Here is a 15,790-nt window from a genome sequence, read left to right on the forward strand (position 1 = left end):
AAGTGTCGTACTCATTGTGTCTGATTTCATAATTAAAATTATTTTTTTCTACTGACCGTTCACAATTTTACGCGCTATTAATTCTTGCAAGTTACTTAGCAATTAATTTCTTAATTTACGAACGTAATTAAGCGCCATACAAGTTACGTTTTTACTTAGCATCACGAATGAGGTAATGATGATTGTTTTGTTTTGGAAATTGAAAATTTATTCGGTCTCAAAGCGTGATGGTTATGCCACTTTACTTTTTCTTATAAATGAAAATGGCTAGACCGCAATAGTTATATTCTAGCCTCACCTTTGGCGCGATATTTTCTCAAAAATATTAGCAGACATATAACTAAGTATACACACTTATTTTCTTATCGACCCCACTTTCGTGGGATGTTATAGCACAGTCCAAGTAAAAGAGTAGGTGTTTTCTACTGGTGAATATGAGGTCAATGTCCTACTTCCTCAACCCTGGTGAAAATAGTAGATACTGTTGTTAAAATACCACTTCTGATGTGCTATTTAAAAACGACTCGTTTTAACATTTATCTACTACTTCTTCTATTGTGGTTATGATGCGGATTACCGCATACACTCTGGTGTCAGGGTTATTATTGACCCGCAAAAGGCCCCTGGCGTGACTCATGTAACGACTCCATATTAACGTCAGTAAGTAATAATAGTGACCAACGTCTGAATGTGCCTGCCGAAGCACGGACAATCTTATTTTCGGACAAACGGGTGATCAGCCTGCAATAAATTTTATTTTATTTTTATATTATTTGGATAACTTACAGACTAATTATAAGTACGCAAAACTAAACATGCATGAACTAAATATGCATGAGACGATGCTAATAACAAGTTCCCGCCAATAGATGATTGTCATCACTGAAAGGGAAGGAGAAAAAAAGAAAATTAGAAAAGCGACTAACCAAACCAGGTGATCAACCCAACCAGGGCCCATAAAGTGATTTTTGTGATATGTCCCCACCGAGATTCAAACCGGGACCTCCGGACCGTGAGCCCAACGCTCAACCACTGGACCACAGAGGCCGTTATAAAGGCCGTCAGTATAGTGGTAAAGGGCCAAACTTTTACTCTGCCTCCTACGTCCCTCCCAATGTAGGAACACTTAACTGACCTCAAAATGGTCACATAACATAAACAGCCTATATACGTCCCACTGCTGGGCACAGGCCTCCTTTCAATCAACCGGAGGACGTATGGAGCATACTCCACCACGCTGCTCCACTGCGTGTTTGTGGCAAAATGGCCAGTCGAATTAACAAATATTCTCTTCTTTTCAGGCTGCTGAGCGCAACAGCGGGTGGGAAACACACAGGGTCAGGTTGAACCGCGTGACGGGCTACGGGTTCGGCATAGCTGTCTCCGGGGGCCGAGACAATCCGCACTTCGCCAGCGGAGACCCCTCCATTGCCGTCTCCGACGTGCTCCGCGGAGGACCCGCCGAGGACAAACTACAGTATGTACTCATCACAACATTGTTAACACCAGCTCACGACTTTATCCCAATGCGGTAGTCAGAAGTACGGTCACGAGTTCTAATATGATACCATGTCACATTAACTTTTTTGACAAATTAAACCGTAAGTCTCATTAAATGTCAAATATGATAGTGCGACAGGGTTCTAAAGTGGGTACATGATATTGCTCATGACTGTACATCCATCGCAAGGTGAACTAAGTACCCACACCACACCGAGCTTTCTGTTAACAAACAGGCTATTATACCCTGGTTAATGTAACATGATCAGTGAGTGAATCGTTTTCAGGATTCCACGGCTAATGACAATAGGCTCGCCTATTACATGGGAATTAAACATAGCTGGCGAGGAGTAGGCGTGTATACCTACTCTACACCTCTGCCTACCCCTTTGGGGATACAAACGTGATGCTACACTATCCGCTGTGTCTAGTCAATTATTATATTTTAAGTATTTTTTTTGCGTCGTAGGGGAGAGAGTATCAAATTGAGTGGAAAAACATCCATATCGTTTTATAGTTATAGATTTAGTGCAAAAGCGAATATCTATGATCTAATATGCTAAAGCGATATATTATGCTCTGCGAATCCAAATGTAAGACTCAAGTGCCTCCCGACGCCTGCTCCCGTAGCGTACAATTGGTTTATTTTATAAGTCAATAGCATAAGTTCATATATCGCGTCGCGCGCGATATACGAGCTCCACGTTACGACTGCAGGAGTTCCTATGAAATAGCGCCTCGGCGGATTTCTACATTTAGTCAGCTTTCTTTTACACGTGACATCTCGACAGGTCGTGAATAAAGCGTCAAGCGTTGTATTTTTATCGCAAGGAAGTGACATTTATTGACGATAAAAATAAATGACGGCTGGGGCTCGTAAATCATACACATCTTGGTAATATTTAGTCTGTGTTACGAGATATTTTTGGGGCGTAGTGTATGTATATATTTCATGTGAATGAAAACGGACATTGAAATTATTTTCGGTACTCAAAAGCTTATTAGAAGAAATTACTACTATAGCAATAAGACCGCCTGTTGAGCATGTACGTTAGTGTATAAGGAACTAGATAAACGTTTCACTAATAAGCTAGCAAATTAAGTGAGCATTATATCTGACTTAAGTAACTTTATATGCGTACTTTGTAAGCGTAATATTAAATAAATAAATATGATGTTGTGCAAACGAAGTGGCGAAATAAAAAAAAAGAATATATATAAAATAGTTATAATAATATTGAAATACACATGTATTACGTGTAATTTGATTTAATAATTTTAACTTTAATTTAATTATAACTTGTATGATTTTTTTGAGTTATTGTCATAAACATAAACAGCCTATATACGTCCCACTGCTGGGCACAGACCTCTCCTCAATCAACCGGAGGGGGTATGGAACATATTCCACCACACTGCTCCACTGCGGGTTATAGTCATAACTTAGGTATTACCTAATTAGGTATAAGATATTTATGTCTGTAACCTATTTTGTATACTTAATAAATAAATATATAAATAAAATAATTGTATCATTAATATACGTTTGTCAACAGAGTGAACGACCGTATAGTATCTGTGAACGGGATATCGCTTGAGAATGTGGACTACGCGCGGGCAGTGCAAGTGCTGCGCGACTCCGGCGCAGTGGTCGTGCTTGTGGTGCGGCGGCGTGCGCCCGCGCCGCCCCCCACCGCGCCCACTACCATCAAGGTCGCTCTCTCCAGGAATGGGAAGAAAGAAGGTCAGTACTAGGAGTATTCAGTGTCAACTCATGTGTTTTACTGGGAGCGGATACCTAGACCTCATCAACCCAGGTGTCAGGGTTATTATTGAGTCGCCATACACACTGACATGGCTCATGTATCTAATAAATACTCAGTTTTATAGCTTTGCTATTATTTATTTTTACCTTTAGCAATATAATACAATTTATCTTAGGAAAAACAACAGTTCGTAATGCCTGAAAAAAGTCCTCGATCCATCGACCATAAAGATACAAAAAACTACCATAAACAAAATATTTTTAGGCTTGACTACTAGTCCTTTGATACATCATCATCATTTGTATCGACTACATTATATGAGTAAATAGTAGTCGGGACCGACTGCTTAACGTGTCCACAATCGAGCAATCATCTTGCAATGTCCTAACCAAACTAGGCATCACAATTATTTTGTCATGTATCCCCACCGGCTTCGAACCCGTGACCTCCGAATCGTGAGCATGACGCTCAATAACCGGACCGAACCGCTTCTATTAACCTCTTGCAGCAGAGATTTCCAGACACAATAATTAAACAGTGGGGTTTGGCCTTTCAGTCTTTCGACTTTAAAATAACAATTTTATGAATAAAATGACGAAAACGAGACAATAACAAATAAAATACTAAAAATAAAATATGATTCTACTAATAATATAACATATTACAGCTTGACAAATAAAATTCTTATAATAAAATCACAAATATGATATATAGCATGATCCAATACCACTAATTGATATCTTATTTAATGTTTTTATTTATTATGACCATCACGCAGTCCGCTCAAATTTTGCAACACCCTTCCAGGGTGATGTACTTACCTCATTAATCATAAATCATTATAACATCTTGTGTAATTATGTACATGAAGCAATAAATAAAATAAACAAAATGTAAACAAAGTTGTTTTTGTAATTCCAGACTTCGGCGTGGTGCTAGGATGCAAGTTGTACGTGAAGGAACTGACGATGCGAGCTCGAGAGCAAGTAAACCAGGCTGGTCAAGGGCTGTGCGAGGGCGACGTGGTGACGCGCATCAACAACACCCCAGTCACAGACGCCATGACCCTCAAGGAGGCCAGGAAGCTCATAGAGTCCTGCAAGGAACGACTCAACATGGTCGTCACCAGGGAGCTTATAAGAGAAGAGACCGTCACCAACGGGAATTACCAGAATAATTACAATAGCCTGGGTAAGTTGAAGTTTTGTACCGGGTGTAGGGAGCGCTGGTAAATTATAATAAAACCCCACACAAATAATTGAATGAACTGTATAACACATTCGTAATTTATTAAAATTTAAATAATTGACAAAAGAAATAACATATATGTAATTTATAGTACCTAACAATAAATAAATTATAAATGATGTTTAAAATAACTGAACTGTATTACTTAGGATAATATATTAAATTACAAGATCCAAACATTGAGACGCATGTGACTGACCATAAATGGTAGACTATTAGGTATGTCCCATACACCGGGTAACCTAACCGAACGGGAGAAATCTCTCACCGCTTTCCTTGGGTCCAACCAAGTAGTAAAGGCTATCCAGGGTAAATAATGATACAACTGTAACTCTTTCCGGTTTTTTTCGCTCACCACGCAAAGACCAATGGCTGTATTCAAATGAAATTTTGCAGTTATTACATTAGAAGCTTCATCAACATCTACAATAGAAATCATCACGCTATATCATTTAGGGTTAGACCAGGGTAACGCCAAGAGCGATCCAGCTTTTATGTCAGTTGGTGTCACCAATCGCAGACAGCCTATCTCCGTAGAGAATTAAATGAAATTGCAGTGGCCACACAATCGCCCAGGGGGGTCATACCCCCATGACCAACGCAGACGGAGTTTTGTTCCTAACATGTATATATACCATGTGAGTCAATCCTACTAACATATTATCATTTATTTATCATTTTGCCCACAGAGGCGACACCGACCCACCAGTACTCGGGAACCGACCCGGCGCACCAAACCCCTTACTCTGGGGGCGGTCAAAACCTGTACGTAGCCGCCCCAGTGAGAGGAGGCGCTATGGAGCAGCGCCGACCTCCCCCGCCGCACGAGCACGAGCAGCCGCCGCGCCCGCCGCCCCCGCAGCATGACGGTAACACATTATAGATTCTACATCACCATCAGGCCCTATACATATTTTCCAAATGATTTAAATAGTGTCATAGAATTAGGAATAATACTACGAACGGCAACTATCCGCTCACCACCAACGTTGAGCTAGGTTTACCTCACCCCCTCGGTCTTACTTTAGGCTTCAATCATATGGGCGTCAGACGTCACACACAGATATGCGTGTACGATAACGTCAATGTGTAGTGTATGTGTAAAACGAGGTGTTTTGTATGAAATGTCTGGGATGTGATTAGGGTCCCTTAAGAGTTGAGCTACATTTGGAAGCACGCTATCGCATGCTTACACGCGCGATTGCATACTGTAGCATGCTTATATTCTGCCGCGTGCGGTCGCTCTCTCTCGCTCTAGCAAATGACGGTTCTGAGTGTCAGAAAAGGATAGAAGCATAGGCGATACGGTGCTGCTATATGTAGTTGAATCCTAACGAAGAATAAGTGGAAATGAAAGTAAGTGTAAGTGTTACCTGGGGGATTAAAAAGGTCACATCGAAGCAAGTCATCTAAAAAATCAATATTGTAATTTGACATTTGCAATATAAAATTAAGCGCGCAATGCAAACAAATGTCAAATAGCAATATTGCTTTATTATAAGAATTGTTTCGATGTGGCCATTTTAACCCTCCCTCTTGTAATTGTATAGACTCATAAAGTGTCTATTTCTTTATGTGCAGATTACTACAGCAGCCGCAGACAGCTATTTGAAGAAGATGGCATGGCCGGGCAGAGGACTAAGCCACCGTAAGTATTATTTCAACATTCTCATTGTGAGGTCACAGGATTGAATCCAGGGCCCAAACCAATGATTTTCGATTTCATGTTTGGATCATAAATGATTATCATGTGCTCGGCATGTAACCCATATTCCCGAGAAATGCGTTTTGGAGTAATGTGACCTGACTTGTAATTGGGCTAGCGACGCTGGCGTTATCTTTGGGTTGGAAAGTCGGACAGACAGTCGCTTCTGTAAAAAACCGGACCTGTCAAATCTTCAGGTTAGGTAAGCGGACCCGGTCAAAAACGGGATGATGCTAGGGAGATGATGATTTGGCCACAATCTCGCGCGATAGTATATGACGAAGTGGTCTATTGTGAAGCAGACAAAAAAAAGTTTTTAATCATACACCAAGATCCATTTTGTTAGTAAAAAGTAAATACGAATCAATCATTGAATGACTTGCTTCCTACAGTGAAAGAGCAGGAAGAAGGCAGGGTTGTATTAATACATTAGTCATAAACATACGCAACTGATTTATTACCGTTTTAAAAAAAGTTGGTTTTATAATCGCAAACCGAAGCGACTAACATTATGTTCTATTTGCTTAGTGAATATGTTATACGTGCCAATGCACTTCCGACAAATAACTAAACTACTTTCTACATGTTATGTTTATGTATAAACTTGTACGATTTACGTGGAACTTACACGTGAATTACATTGTAGTGTCACGGGTTCGATTTCCGGCTCGGGGTCTCATCATCATCATCAATTTAAGAGCCACGCTCTTGTCGGTGCAGCATTTTCCATGCTACTTATTTAGGGAAAAATAGGGCAGTGGTTTCCCTCTTGCCTTCCGCCCCGCAGTACTCAGTCTGACGCAAGTGGGATGGCGCCCAGAGTAGTCTATTACAAAGCCATACTAGGACTCCTGTCCTCCGCCTCTGAATAGTACTGACAGTTACTGCTGCCCTCTGTCAAGTTCCAGGTTACAGTCCCTGTGACTTACCCCTTCCGTCCTGCATTGCCGTACCGTGCTCGGGGTCTAAACCACTGACTTCAATTTATGAGTCTGAATTCATATATAGTTTGTAGATTATGGATTTCACGTGGTTTCCAGGTTTTGTGCCCGGTTAATGGCAATAGGCTCGCCCCTATTACATATACACCTCTGTATCTGCCTCTCCTTTCTGTGATGTTATTTGTTATGTCAAACCAGAATTAAGTTATGATCCATAACCTCTACAGACGTTAAAAAAAAATAACTGGATTCACTAATGGTTTTTGGTGAACAGACGTCTCTATAGTATCTAGAGCGAATTCGATGCGTACACGTGTGAACCCGCACGGACAAAGATAAATTATGAAATTCTGATTACTAAATAAAGACAGATCTAAAGGTGACAAAAATCGGTTTCTTTTTTCTATTTAAGTAATTTATTTTTAAATTTTAATAAAGAAATGTGTAATAATAAGTGCGACATTTTGTCACGTTTTTCTATGACGTCACAGATTGCTTTTTCATACAAATTTCATAGTAATTTCCTGTTTTGACGTTTAGTAAAAAGTAACTTATTTGACTAATTGGAAACTACCCTATTGGGGTAGTTAAAGAGACATCCATCGCAAGATGAACCCACACTTTGCCGAGCTTTCTGTTAGACCAACGCGACCACTGTGTCAGAGAGAGATAATCACATTAGGGGCGGTAATAATAAACTAATCTCAGCTGAGACCATGCTCAAGTCCCTGTTTTTATATGAGAACTGTCACACTGACATGATCTTGAGCAGAGCAGAAGCTGAGAATAGTTTATTAATACCACCCTAAGCTTCTGCAGTTTACGTGGAGAACATATCGTCAACTTTTCTCCATAGGAGCGAGCCTCGGCTGATCAGTTTCCAGAAGGAGGGCTCGGTAGGGCTCCGGCTGTGCGGCGGCAACCGCTCCGGAGTGTTCGTCTCTGGGGTACAACCCACCAGCCCAGCCGCCCTGCAGGGGCTGCAACCCGCTGATAAGATACTTAAGGTATGTTCCTTTATCATTTCCCAATTACCTAATATTTAATACGTAGTAAACTGCCTGAAAAGACAGTGAAGCAAGGAACCGAAAAACGAGACAAGTGTACAATTAGAACGGCTACTTGATTCTAAATTCAAATTTCAATAATATCTTTATTCAGTAGGTTACATATTTGCACTTTGAATCGTCATTTTAATATAAGGAACGTGTCTTCCGCGTAAACTACTGCAGATTGTATTAAAAACCTCGGAATAGAAGAAAGACGTTGGAAAGACCCTAACGCGCATTTTATATGAGAACCGCACGGTCCCCCCACTCTCTTTTCTACTACTCCTGTAAACAGATAACTACAATAGGTCTACTGCTTCTCAATTTCCATAGCCACTTTACCAGCAATGTATATTTTATGTGGTAAGCTGCATTTTTAACATTACTTTTCGTAAGATACTGCCTACAAAAGTATTTTTTGATAAATAGCCGATCGTACTAATGTTTTTAGCTTTCCTAAGAGATCTTCTTGCAAGACAGTCGACATTTGTTTTTTTTTTTTGCCTGCAAGTTATAATGCATGAAACGATTTAATATGTCATCGCGGAGCTCCGGGCGTCGAAAATTTTACTGACGAGTGCAGTGCAAAGTAATTAAAATGTTCAAAACCTCTGCGTCTGACTGACCTCTATTTCACCTTTTGTCTAATGTTAAATGAAGTATAGGTTATTGGAATGATTAAGCACAAAGCTATAGTTTTAGGAATTGATTCCTCTCTGAACAAAAATACCAAATAATACAGGTTTAAGGAACTTTTCATTATTAACAAGAGTAATAAAATATTATTTATACATTTCCTATAACGGCTTCCGTGTTCCTGAGGTTTGAGTGTTCGGCTTACGACCCGGAGGTCCCGGATTCAAATCCCGGTGGGGACATATCACGAAAATCACTTTGTGATCCCTAGTTTGGTTAGGACATTACAAGCTGATCACCAGATTGTCCGAAAGTAAGATGATCTTAGGAATGCACGTTAAGCCGTTGGTCCCGGTTACTACATAGCAAATTAGTAGTCGTTACATGAGTCATATCAGGGGTCTCTGGCGGCTCAATAGTAACCCTGACACCAGGGTTGATGGGGTTGGTAATCTACCTCACAACCCACACGATAGAATTGTATTCCCTATTATTTCTGATCAGGTGAACGATATGGAGATGAAGGGAGTGACGCGCGAGGAGGCTGTGTTATTCCTGCTCAGCCTGCAAGAGCGCATCGACCTCATCGTGCAGCATTCTCCCGACGAGTACAACGCTGTTGCCAGCGGACAGATGCGTAAGTCATTGGCCCCGATTCCTGCAGACAAATTATTATTATTATTTCGCGCGCGCTTATCCGTAACGTACGCGTACGATTCTAGCAACGAGCGGCGCCTAATTAACGTGTCGTTATGTCGTCGGAAATATTAAAATGTTCCGAGTGTAATATCGTAATAAACGAATTATTGTCTTATATTCAAAATAAGATATCGATAATGGATGAAGAAACGATACTTCGGTTGTGTTCATCTACGTTTACAAGTGATGAGATCAAGTCATCGAAGTCATTGTTATTTGATGCACTTCCAACTGGGCGAAGAAAAATTCAGCGTAAAGGAGAAGGAAAAGCGCATCGGGATCTCAGTGATATTGTGCACATTTTTAAAACAACGGAGCCAGATGACATCCCCGTTTTTGTCGCTAGGCAGCTAGAAAAGTTGCCTCCGATTACCTTTGATCATCTTGACTGTACCAAGCTACTCAAAGATATATTAAAAATGAAAGAGGATATTAACTGCCTACAGTCTTCTTGTGCTTCGAAGCAGCAGCTACAGGAACTAAAAAGTGAATTATTTATGAACAAGACGGCTATACCGGCACGATTATCTGGGTGCAATGTTAATGAAAAAAGAGGCGGATGGTGTTTAGATAGCGGGCCAATAGGTCTATCCAACGTTCATAATTCGACTTTGAACGACACTGAAAACCTTGCTTCTTCAAATATACAGAATAAACCAGAATATAGAACAATTTTAATGTCCGGTAGTGCAAATAATTCAAATAAACAAACGGAGGTGTCTGTGCAAAATCCGCGAGATATCACCTTGTTACCTACCGTGTCGTCGGGCCAACGAACACACTCAGCTGACGCGATGAGTCAACCGGAGCTGCATGACCGGTCGCCGCTGACGTCACGCAACTCAGCTGTTAACACGCCGAGCTCGCCGTCTATTCCTCATGTGTTAAATGATAAACAAATGGGATCGAGTACGAAAAAAGAAAAAGTTCCGGCTATGAATAGATTGGAACAAGAATGGCAAACAGTGCAACGCAAGAAAAATAAACATTACCGATATAGAGGAAATATAGGTATAGCAAAGCAAGAAAGTACGAATAACTTTAAAGCGGTAGTACGTCAAATACCTATGTTTATAAGTAATATACATAAAGAAACGCAAGAAGTCGATATAATAAGCTACATATTAAGTAAGACTCAAGAAACTGTTGTACTTGAAAAAATTAAAATGAAAAGGCAAACAAATCATAATGCATATAAGTTTTTTGTAAGTCATGAAAAACTACATATGTTTATGGACAAAAGCTTATGGCCGGAGGGCATTATATTTAGGAAATTCGTCCATTTCAAATATAGAAACTCAAAACGAGAAACCTCTGAGGACGGCGGCAGTTCACTACAAAATGGATAGTGGTTCTTATCGTTTCGCTACTTATAACTGTAAGGGTGTAAAAAGATCCGTCGATGGCGTAAGAGAGCTGTGCAAGTCGTGTGACGTGGTATGTCTCCAGGAGACATGGTTGCTGCCGCACGACATACCATACATCAGCACGATCGACGCGGGATTCGGCTGTACCGCGACGTCTGCAGTTGACACGTCTGAAGGCATCCTGAGAGGCCGGCCATATGGGGGGACTGCGCTGCTGTGGCGACATAGTGCATTCCAACAGGTATCAGTGTTACAGTGTGACAGTGCCCGTATATGTGCTATTAAAATCACTACAAATAACAGACCTATGATAATAATAAATGTTTATTTACCAACAAACTCTGCCGATAATTTAAATGACTTTACGGATTGTTTGGGTGCTGTGAGTGCGATTATTGACGAATATGGGATTGATGCTGTATTTATCTTGGGGGATTTTAACGCAGACCCGGGGGAGTTGTTTTACAGAGAACTGACAACTGTATGTAATGACCAATTATGGTCATGTGTCGACGTAGACATACTAGGGCTGGATTCAGGTACGTTTACTTTTATAAGTGATGTGCATTGGACTTGTAGCTGGCTAGATCACTGTATTGCAACTCACTCGGCGATGCAGTCTGTTACTGACGTAGAAGTGATATATGACACTACATGGTCCGACCACTTCCCACTCATTGTACACTGTAATTTACAATCACTTGCAGCTAAAGTATTGCCTAAAATTAATAATGTCAATAAAGACGTGTTGTGGGGAGTGAGATGTGGGGAGCAGGTTGATATGTATACCAAAGAGTGTCATAAGCGTTTAAAACTTATTGATTTTCCTTCAGAATGTGTGAACTGTGCCGATTGTTTTTGTAACGACCGTGATCATTTGCGTATTTTGGACAAGCTCTATTCTGACATTGTGGCTGCGCTCCGCGACGCGGCAGAGGCGGGTCGGGGAAGTCGAAGGAAGGGCGGGGTTGGTCCGCGCATGGTGGGTTGGAACAAACATGTCGTCGAGGCTCATAGGACTGCCAGGTCTAGGTTTATGGAGTGGGTGAGGTGCGGTAGGCCAAAGACTGGCATAGTACATCAGGAGATGTGTGATAGTAGGCGAGTTTTTAAGTCTAGATTAAAATGGTGTCAAGACCATAAGCACCAAATAAGAATGGACTCGCTTGCTGAAAAACATTCGAAAGGTAACTTTCGGGGTTTTTGGCAAGATACTAGCAAGGTGAATGTGGCACCTGGCCTTCCTGTGAGCGTCGACGATGTCCAGGACCCCAAAGACATAGCGAATATCCTGAAGGACCATTTTTCGGTCAGTTCGCCATTGGGTCCGGCGGGGGGGTGGGTGCTTGATGCTGAAATGAACTGTCAACCGGTTACGAAATTTTTTGCGAAAGATGTCGATAAAGCTATAAAGCTTATAGCAAGAGGTAAATCCCCGGGCCACGATGGGCTCAGCATCGAACACCTGCAGCACGCCGGGCCGCACATTGCCAGAGTGTTGGCCATGTTCTATTCACTTTGTGTGGGTCATTCCTATTTACCAGCCGACTTCATGAAAACAGTGGTAGTGCCTGTGGTGAAGAATAAAACAGGTGACCTTACCGACAAACTTAACTACAGACCTATCTCTCTTGCCACTGTTGTAGCAAAAGTTTTTGACGGGCTGCTTAATACACAGTTAAATAAGTACGTATCGCTACATGATAATCAATTTGGATTTCGACCACGATTATCTACTGAGAGTGCAATTCTGTGTCTTAAGCATACCGTCAAATACTACACAGTCCGTCAGACGCCTGTATATGCTTGCTTCCTTGACCTGTCCAAAGCATTCGACTTGGTTCGGTATGACTTGTTATGGGATAAGTTGAGGAGCATAAACCTACCTCAGGAACTAATTAATATGTTTCGGTATTGGTACGCGCACCAGTCCAACATGGTCAGATGGGCAGGGGAAGTGTCGGAGACGTATCGACTCGAGTGTGGAGTGCGGCAGGGTGGGTTGACGTCTCCGACCCTGTTCAACCTTTACATGAACGAGTTGATCGCCGCGCTGAGCAGCACGCGTGTCGGCTGCCATGTGGATGGCGTTTGTGTTAATAATCTGAGTTACGCTGACGACATGGTGCTGCTCAGTGCGTCGGTCTGCGGTTTGAGAAGACTGATGCGGATTTGTGAGGAGTATGCAGGTGGTCACGGTTTAACATATAATGTTAGGAAAAGCCAGTGCATGGTCTTTGAGGCGGGTAATAAATGCCCAGAGAACGTTCCTCCGGTGTTGCTGAATGGTACGCCCTTGGAGAGGGTATATCAGTTTAAGTACCTGGGGCACATAGTTACTGCTGACCTCAGTGACAATGCGGATATTGAGCGGGAGCGGAGGGCGCTGTCTGTAAGGGCTAATATGATAGCCCGCAGGTTTGCGCGATGTACACCAGAGGTTAAAATTACACTCTTTCGTGCGTATTGTACATCACTATACACCTGCAGCCTGTGGGCGAATTACACTAAGCGCTGTTACAACGACCTCCGCATCCTGTACAATAATGCGTTCAGGGTGATATTGGGGCTGCCTCGGTTCTGCAGCGCGTCGGGTATGTTCGCGGCGGCGCGCACCGCCTGCTTCCATGCGACGATGCGCGCCCGCGGCATGTCCCTGGTGCGCAGAGTGCGGGCCAGCTCCAATGTCATCCTGCAAATGATCGGCGATAGGCTGGACTGTCCTTATCTCCGGCATTGCTGCGACAGACATGTGCCTGTATCGATGCCGGTGAGAAGGTATTGTTGATATTCTATTTTAATTGATTTTATTTGTTTTATCTAATTCTATTTTATTATATTTATTATTTTAAGATATTTGAATGTTTTATTATGTAAATTATGGATCATTGTTATCTGAAATAAAGAAATTTTAATTTTTTTTTTTTAATTATTAGCCTGTATAATCCCACTGCTGAGCAAAGGCCTCCCCCATATCTTTCCAAGTATCCCGGTTCTGTGCGAGCTCTATGTCTCGCAAACTAGGAGACCTGTATCTTGAGAGGCAGTGTTCAGTTTTTACAGTTTTTTAAAATAGCATTGAGTGGAACTATATAATTTATATCCGAAAAACAACAAAAATATGCAGGTACCTAAACTAATTTGCGTGAATGATGTATCGACACCTAATTTTATTTTAAATTAGACCTATAATTTTCTTATCCGTTGAAAGGCAAAAGGACGAATGATTGATAATTGTCAATTTTAAAATGAATGAGTAAATGTATGAATAACCCGGGTGAATAAAATAGGCAACTCGCTGAAATGCGACCCGTTGGACGTGTGCTGTCAACTTAATTCTGTGGGGTTATTCAGTGTAAAGTGCAAGAGTGTTGTTTAAACTGATGATGAACGTTTCTTCCACCGTTATTTCTTTGTAAACCAATTTTCTGTTCTATTATACTTTTAATATAATCAAAATCAAGATGATACAACTAAACAAAGATTTCTCCTTTGCAGCGGGCGACTCATTCCACGTGAAGACCCACTTCCACTACACGGAGCCCACAGACGGCGAGATGTCATTCCGCTGCGGAGATGTGTTCCACGTCGTGGACACGCTGCACAATGGCACCGTGGGGGCCTGGCAGGTGTACCGAATAGGTAAAGGCTTTTATTGTTTGAATTGTACATTTTAAAACCAGTAAACTCGCGTCTCTCTCGCACTTACGCGGCATACAGTAAGAATGAGATATTCATTCTGATAGCGTGTGCCCCAGGTGTATTTTAGTAGGGTCAACATCCGTTGACTTAATTACTTATATAACGATTACATGCTTACATAACGATATAGTAACCAAATTTTTTAATTTGGTTTTAAAAATTAAATAATGATTAATAAATAAAAAACATTAAAATAAAATTTATTAATAAATAAATTACTTAATAAAAACTTTTCGATTTTGTTTTTCATCAGTTTATGTGATGTAAATTCTTATAGGTGGTTTAGTTTAGAAGTTAGGTGGTAACAGACGTACATATACATAAACTTACATAAACACATAACCCTCCTTCGCTTTAGTCAGCTAAAAACAAGAATCAACACCAATGTACGTTACCAGGTCGCAACAACCAAGAGGTGCAGAAGGGCATAATCCCGAACAAGGCGCGCGCGGAAGAGCTGGCGACTGCGCAGTTCAACGCTACCAAGAAGGAGATGTCTGGTAACGACGGCAAGCACAACTTCTTCCGGAGGCGGCGCTCCACGCATCGCCGCAGCAAGAGCCTCGGCAAGGTAACCACTGCAATACTTACTTGTTTGGAGGATCCAAGTATTCTCTGGGTACCAATAATAATAGACTAGTTTCCAACTAGTCAAATCAGTTACTTTTTACTAAACGTCAAAACACGACATTAAGACTAGATTGTAATTTTCATCATCATCATCAATTTAAGAGCCACGCTCTTGTCGGTGCAGCATTTCCCATGCTACTTATTTAGGGAAAAATAGGGCAGTGGTTTCCCTCTTGCCTTCCGCCCCGCAGTACTCTGTCTGACGCAAGTGGGATGGCCCCCAGAGTAGTTTATTACAAACCCATACTAGGACTCCTGTCCTCCGCCTCTGAATAGTACTGACAGTTACTGCTGTCCTCTGTCAGGTTCTAGGTTACAGTCCCTGTGACTTGCTCCTTCCGTCCTGCATTGCCTTACCGATGGCTCCCATCTTCGCCTCTGCAACCGTTGAGTTCTTCACCCGTATCCCTGGGCAAGGGTTCTACGTTATACCCCGTAGGTCTGGGTCTGGATAATTTTATGGAGTATAAATGTACCTCATCATCATCTTCACTGCAGGGGCACGGGCCTTCCCTATGTATGGATAGGGCCCTAAACCACCACGCGG

At 41.6% G+C, this 15,790-nt stretch overlaps 1 protein-coding gene across 8 annotated transcripts in view; it reads left to right on the top strand.

Moving 5' to 3' along the window:
- Positions 1-15,790, top strand: part of LOC126380281 (tight junction protein ZO-1-like) — a 134,795-nt gene that overhangs the window by 95,424 nt on the left and 23,581 nt on the right. For all 8 annotated transcript variants that reach the window (XM_050029564.1, XM_050029562.1, XM_050029563.1 and 5 more), the window contains 9 exons: positions 1,302-1,477; positions 3,057-3,244; positions 4,188-4,457; positions 5,204-5,383; positions 6,096-6,162; positions 8,017-8,167; positions 9,350-9,482; positions 14,410-14,553; positions 15,012-15,184. In XM_050029564.1, coding sequence (XP_049885521.1) covers positions 1,302-1,477; positions 3,057-3,244; positions 4,188-4,457; positions 5,204-5,383; positions 6,096-6,162; positions 8,017-8,167; positions 9,350-9,482; positions 14,410-14,553; positions 15,012-15,184 — 1,482 coding nt within the window. The remainder of the gene's footprint in view (positions 1-1,301; positions 1,478-3,056; positions 3,245-4,187; positions 4,458-5,203; positions 5,384-6,095; positions 6,163-8,016; positions 8,168-9,349; positions 9,483-14,409; positions 14,554-15,011; positions 15,185-15,790) is intronic.

The sequence above is a fragment of the Pectinophora gossypiella genome, chromosome Z (genome assembly GCF_024362695.1).
Source record: "Pectinophora gossypiella chromosome Z, ilPecGoss1.1, whole genome shotgun sequence".
NCBI lineage: Eukaryota > Metazoa > Arthropoda > Insecta > Lepidoptera > Gelechiidae > Pectinophora > Pectinophora gossypiella.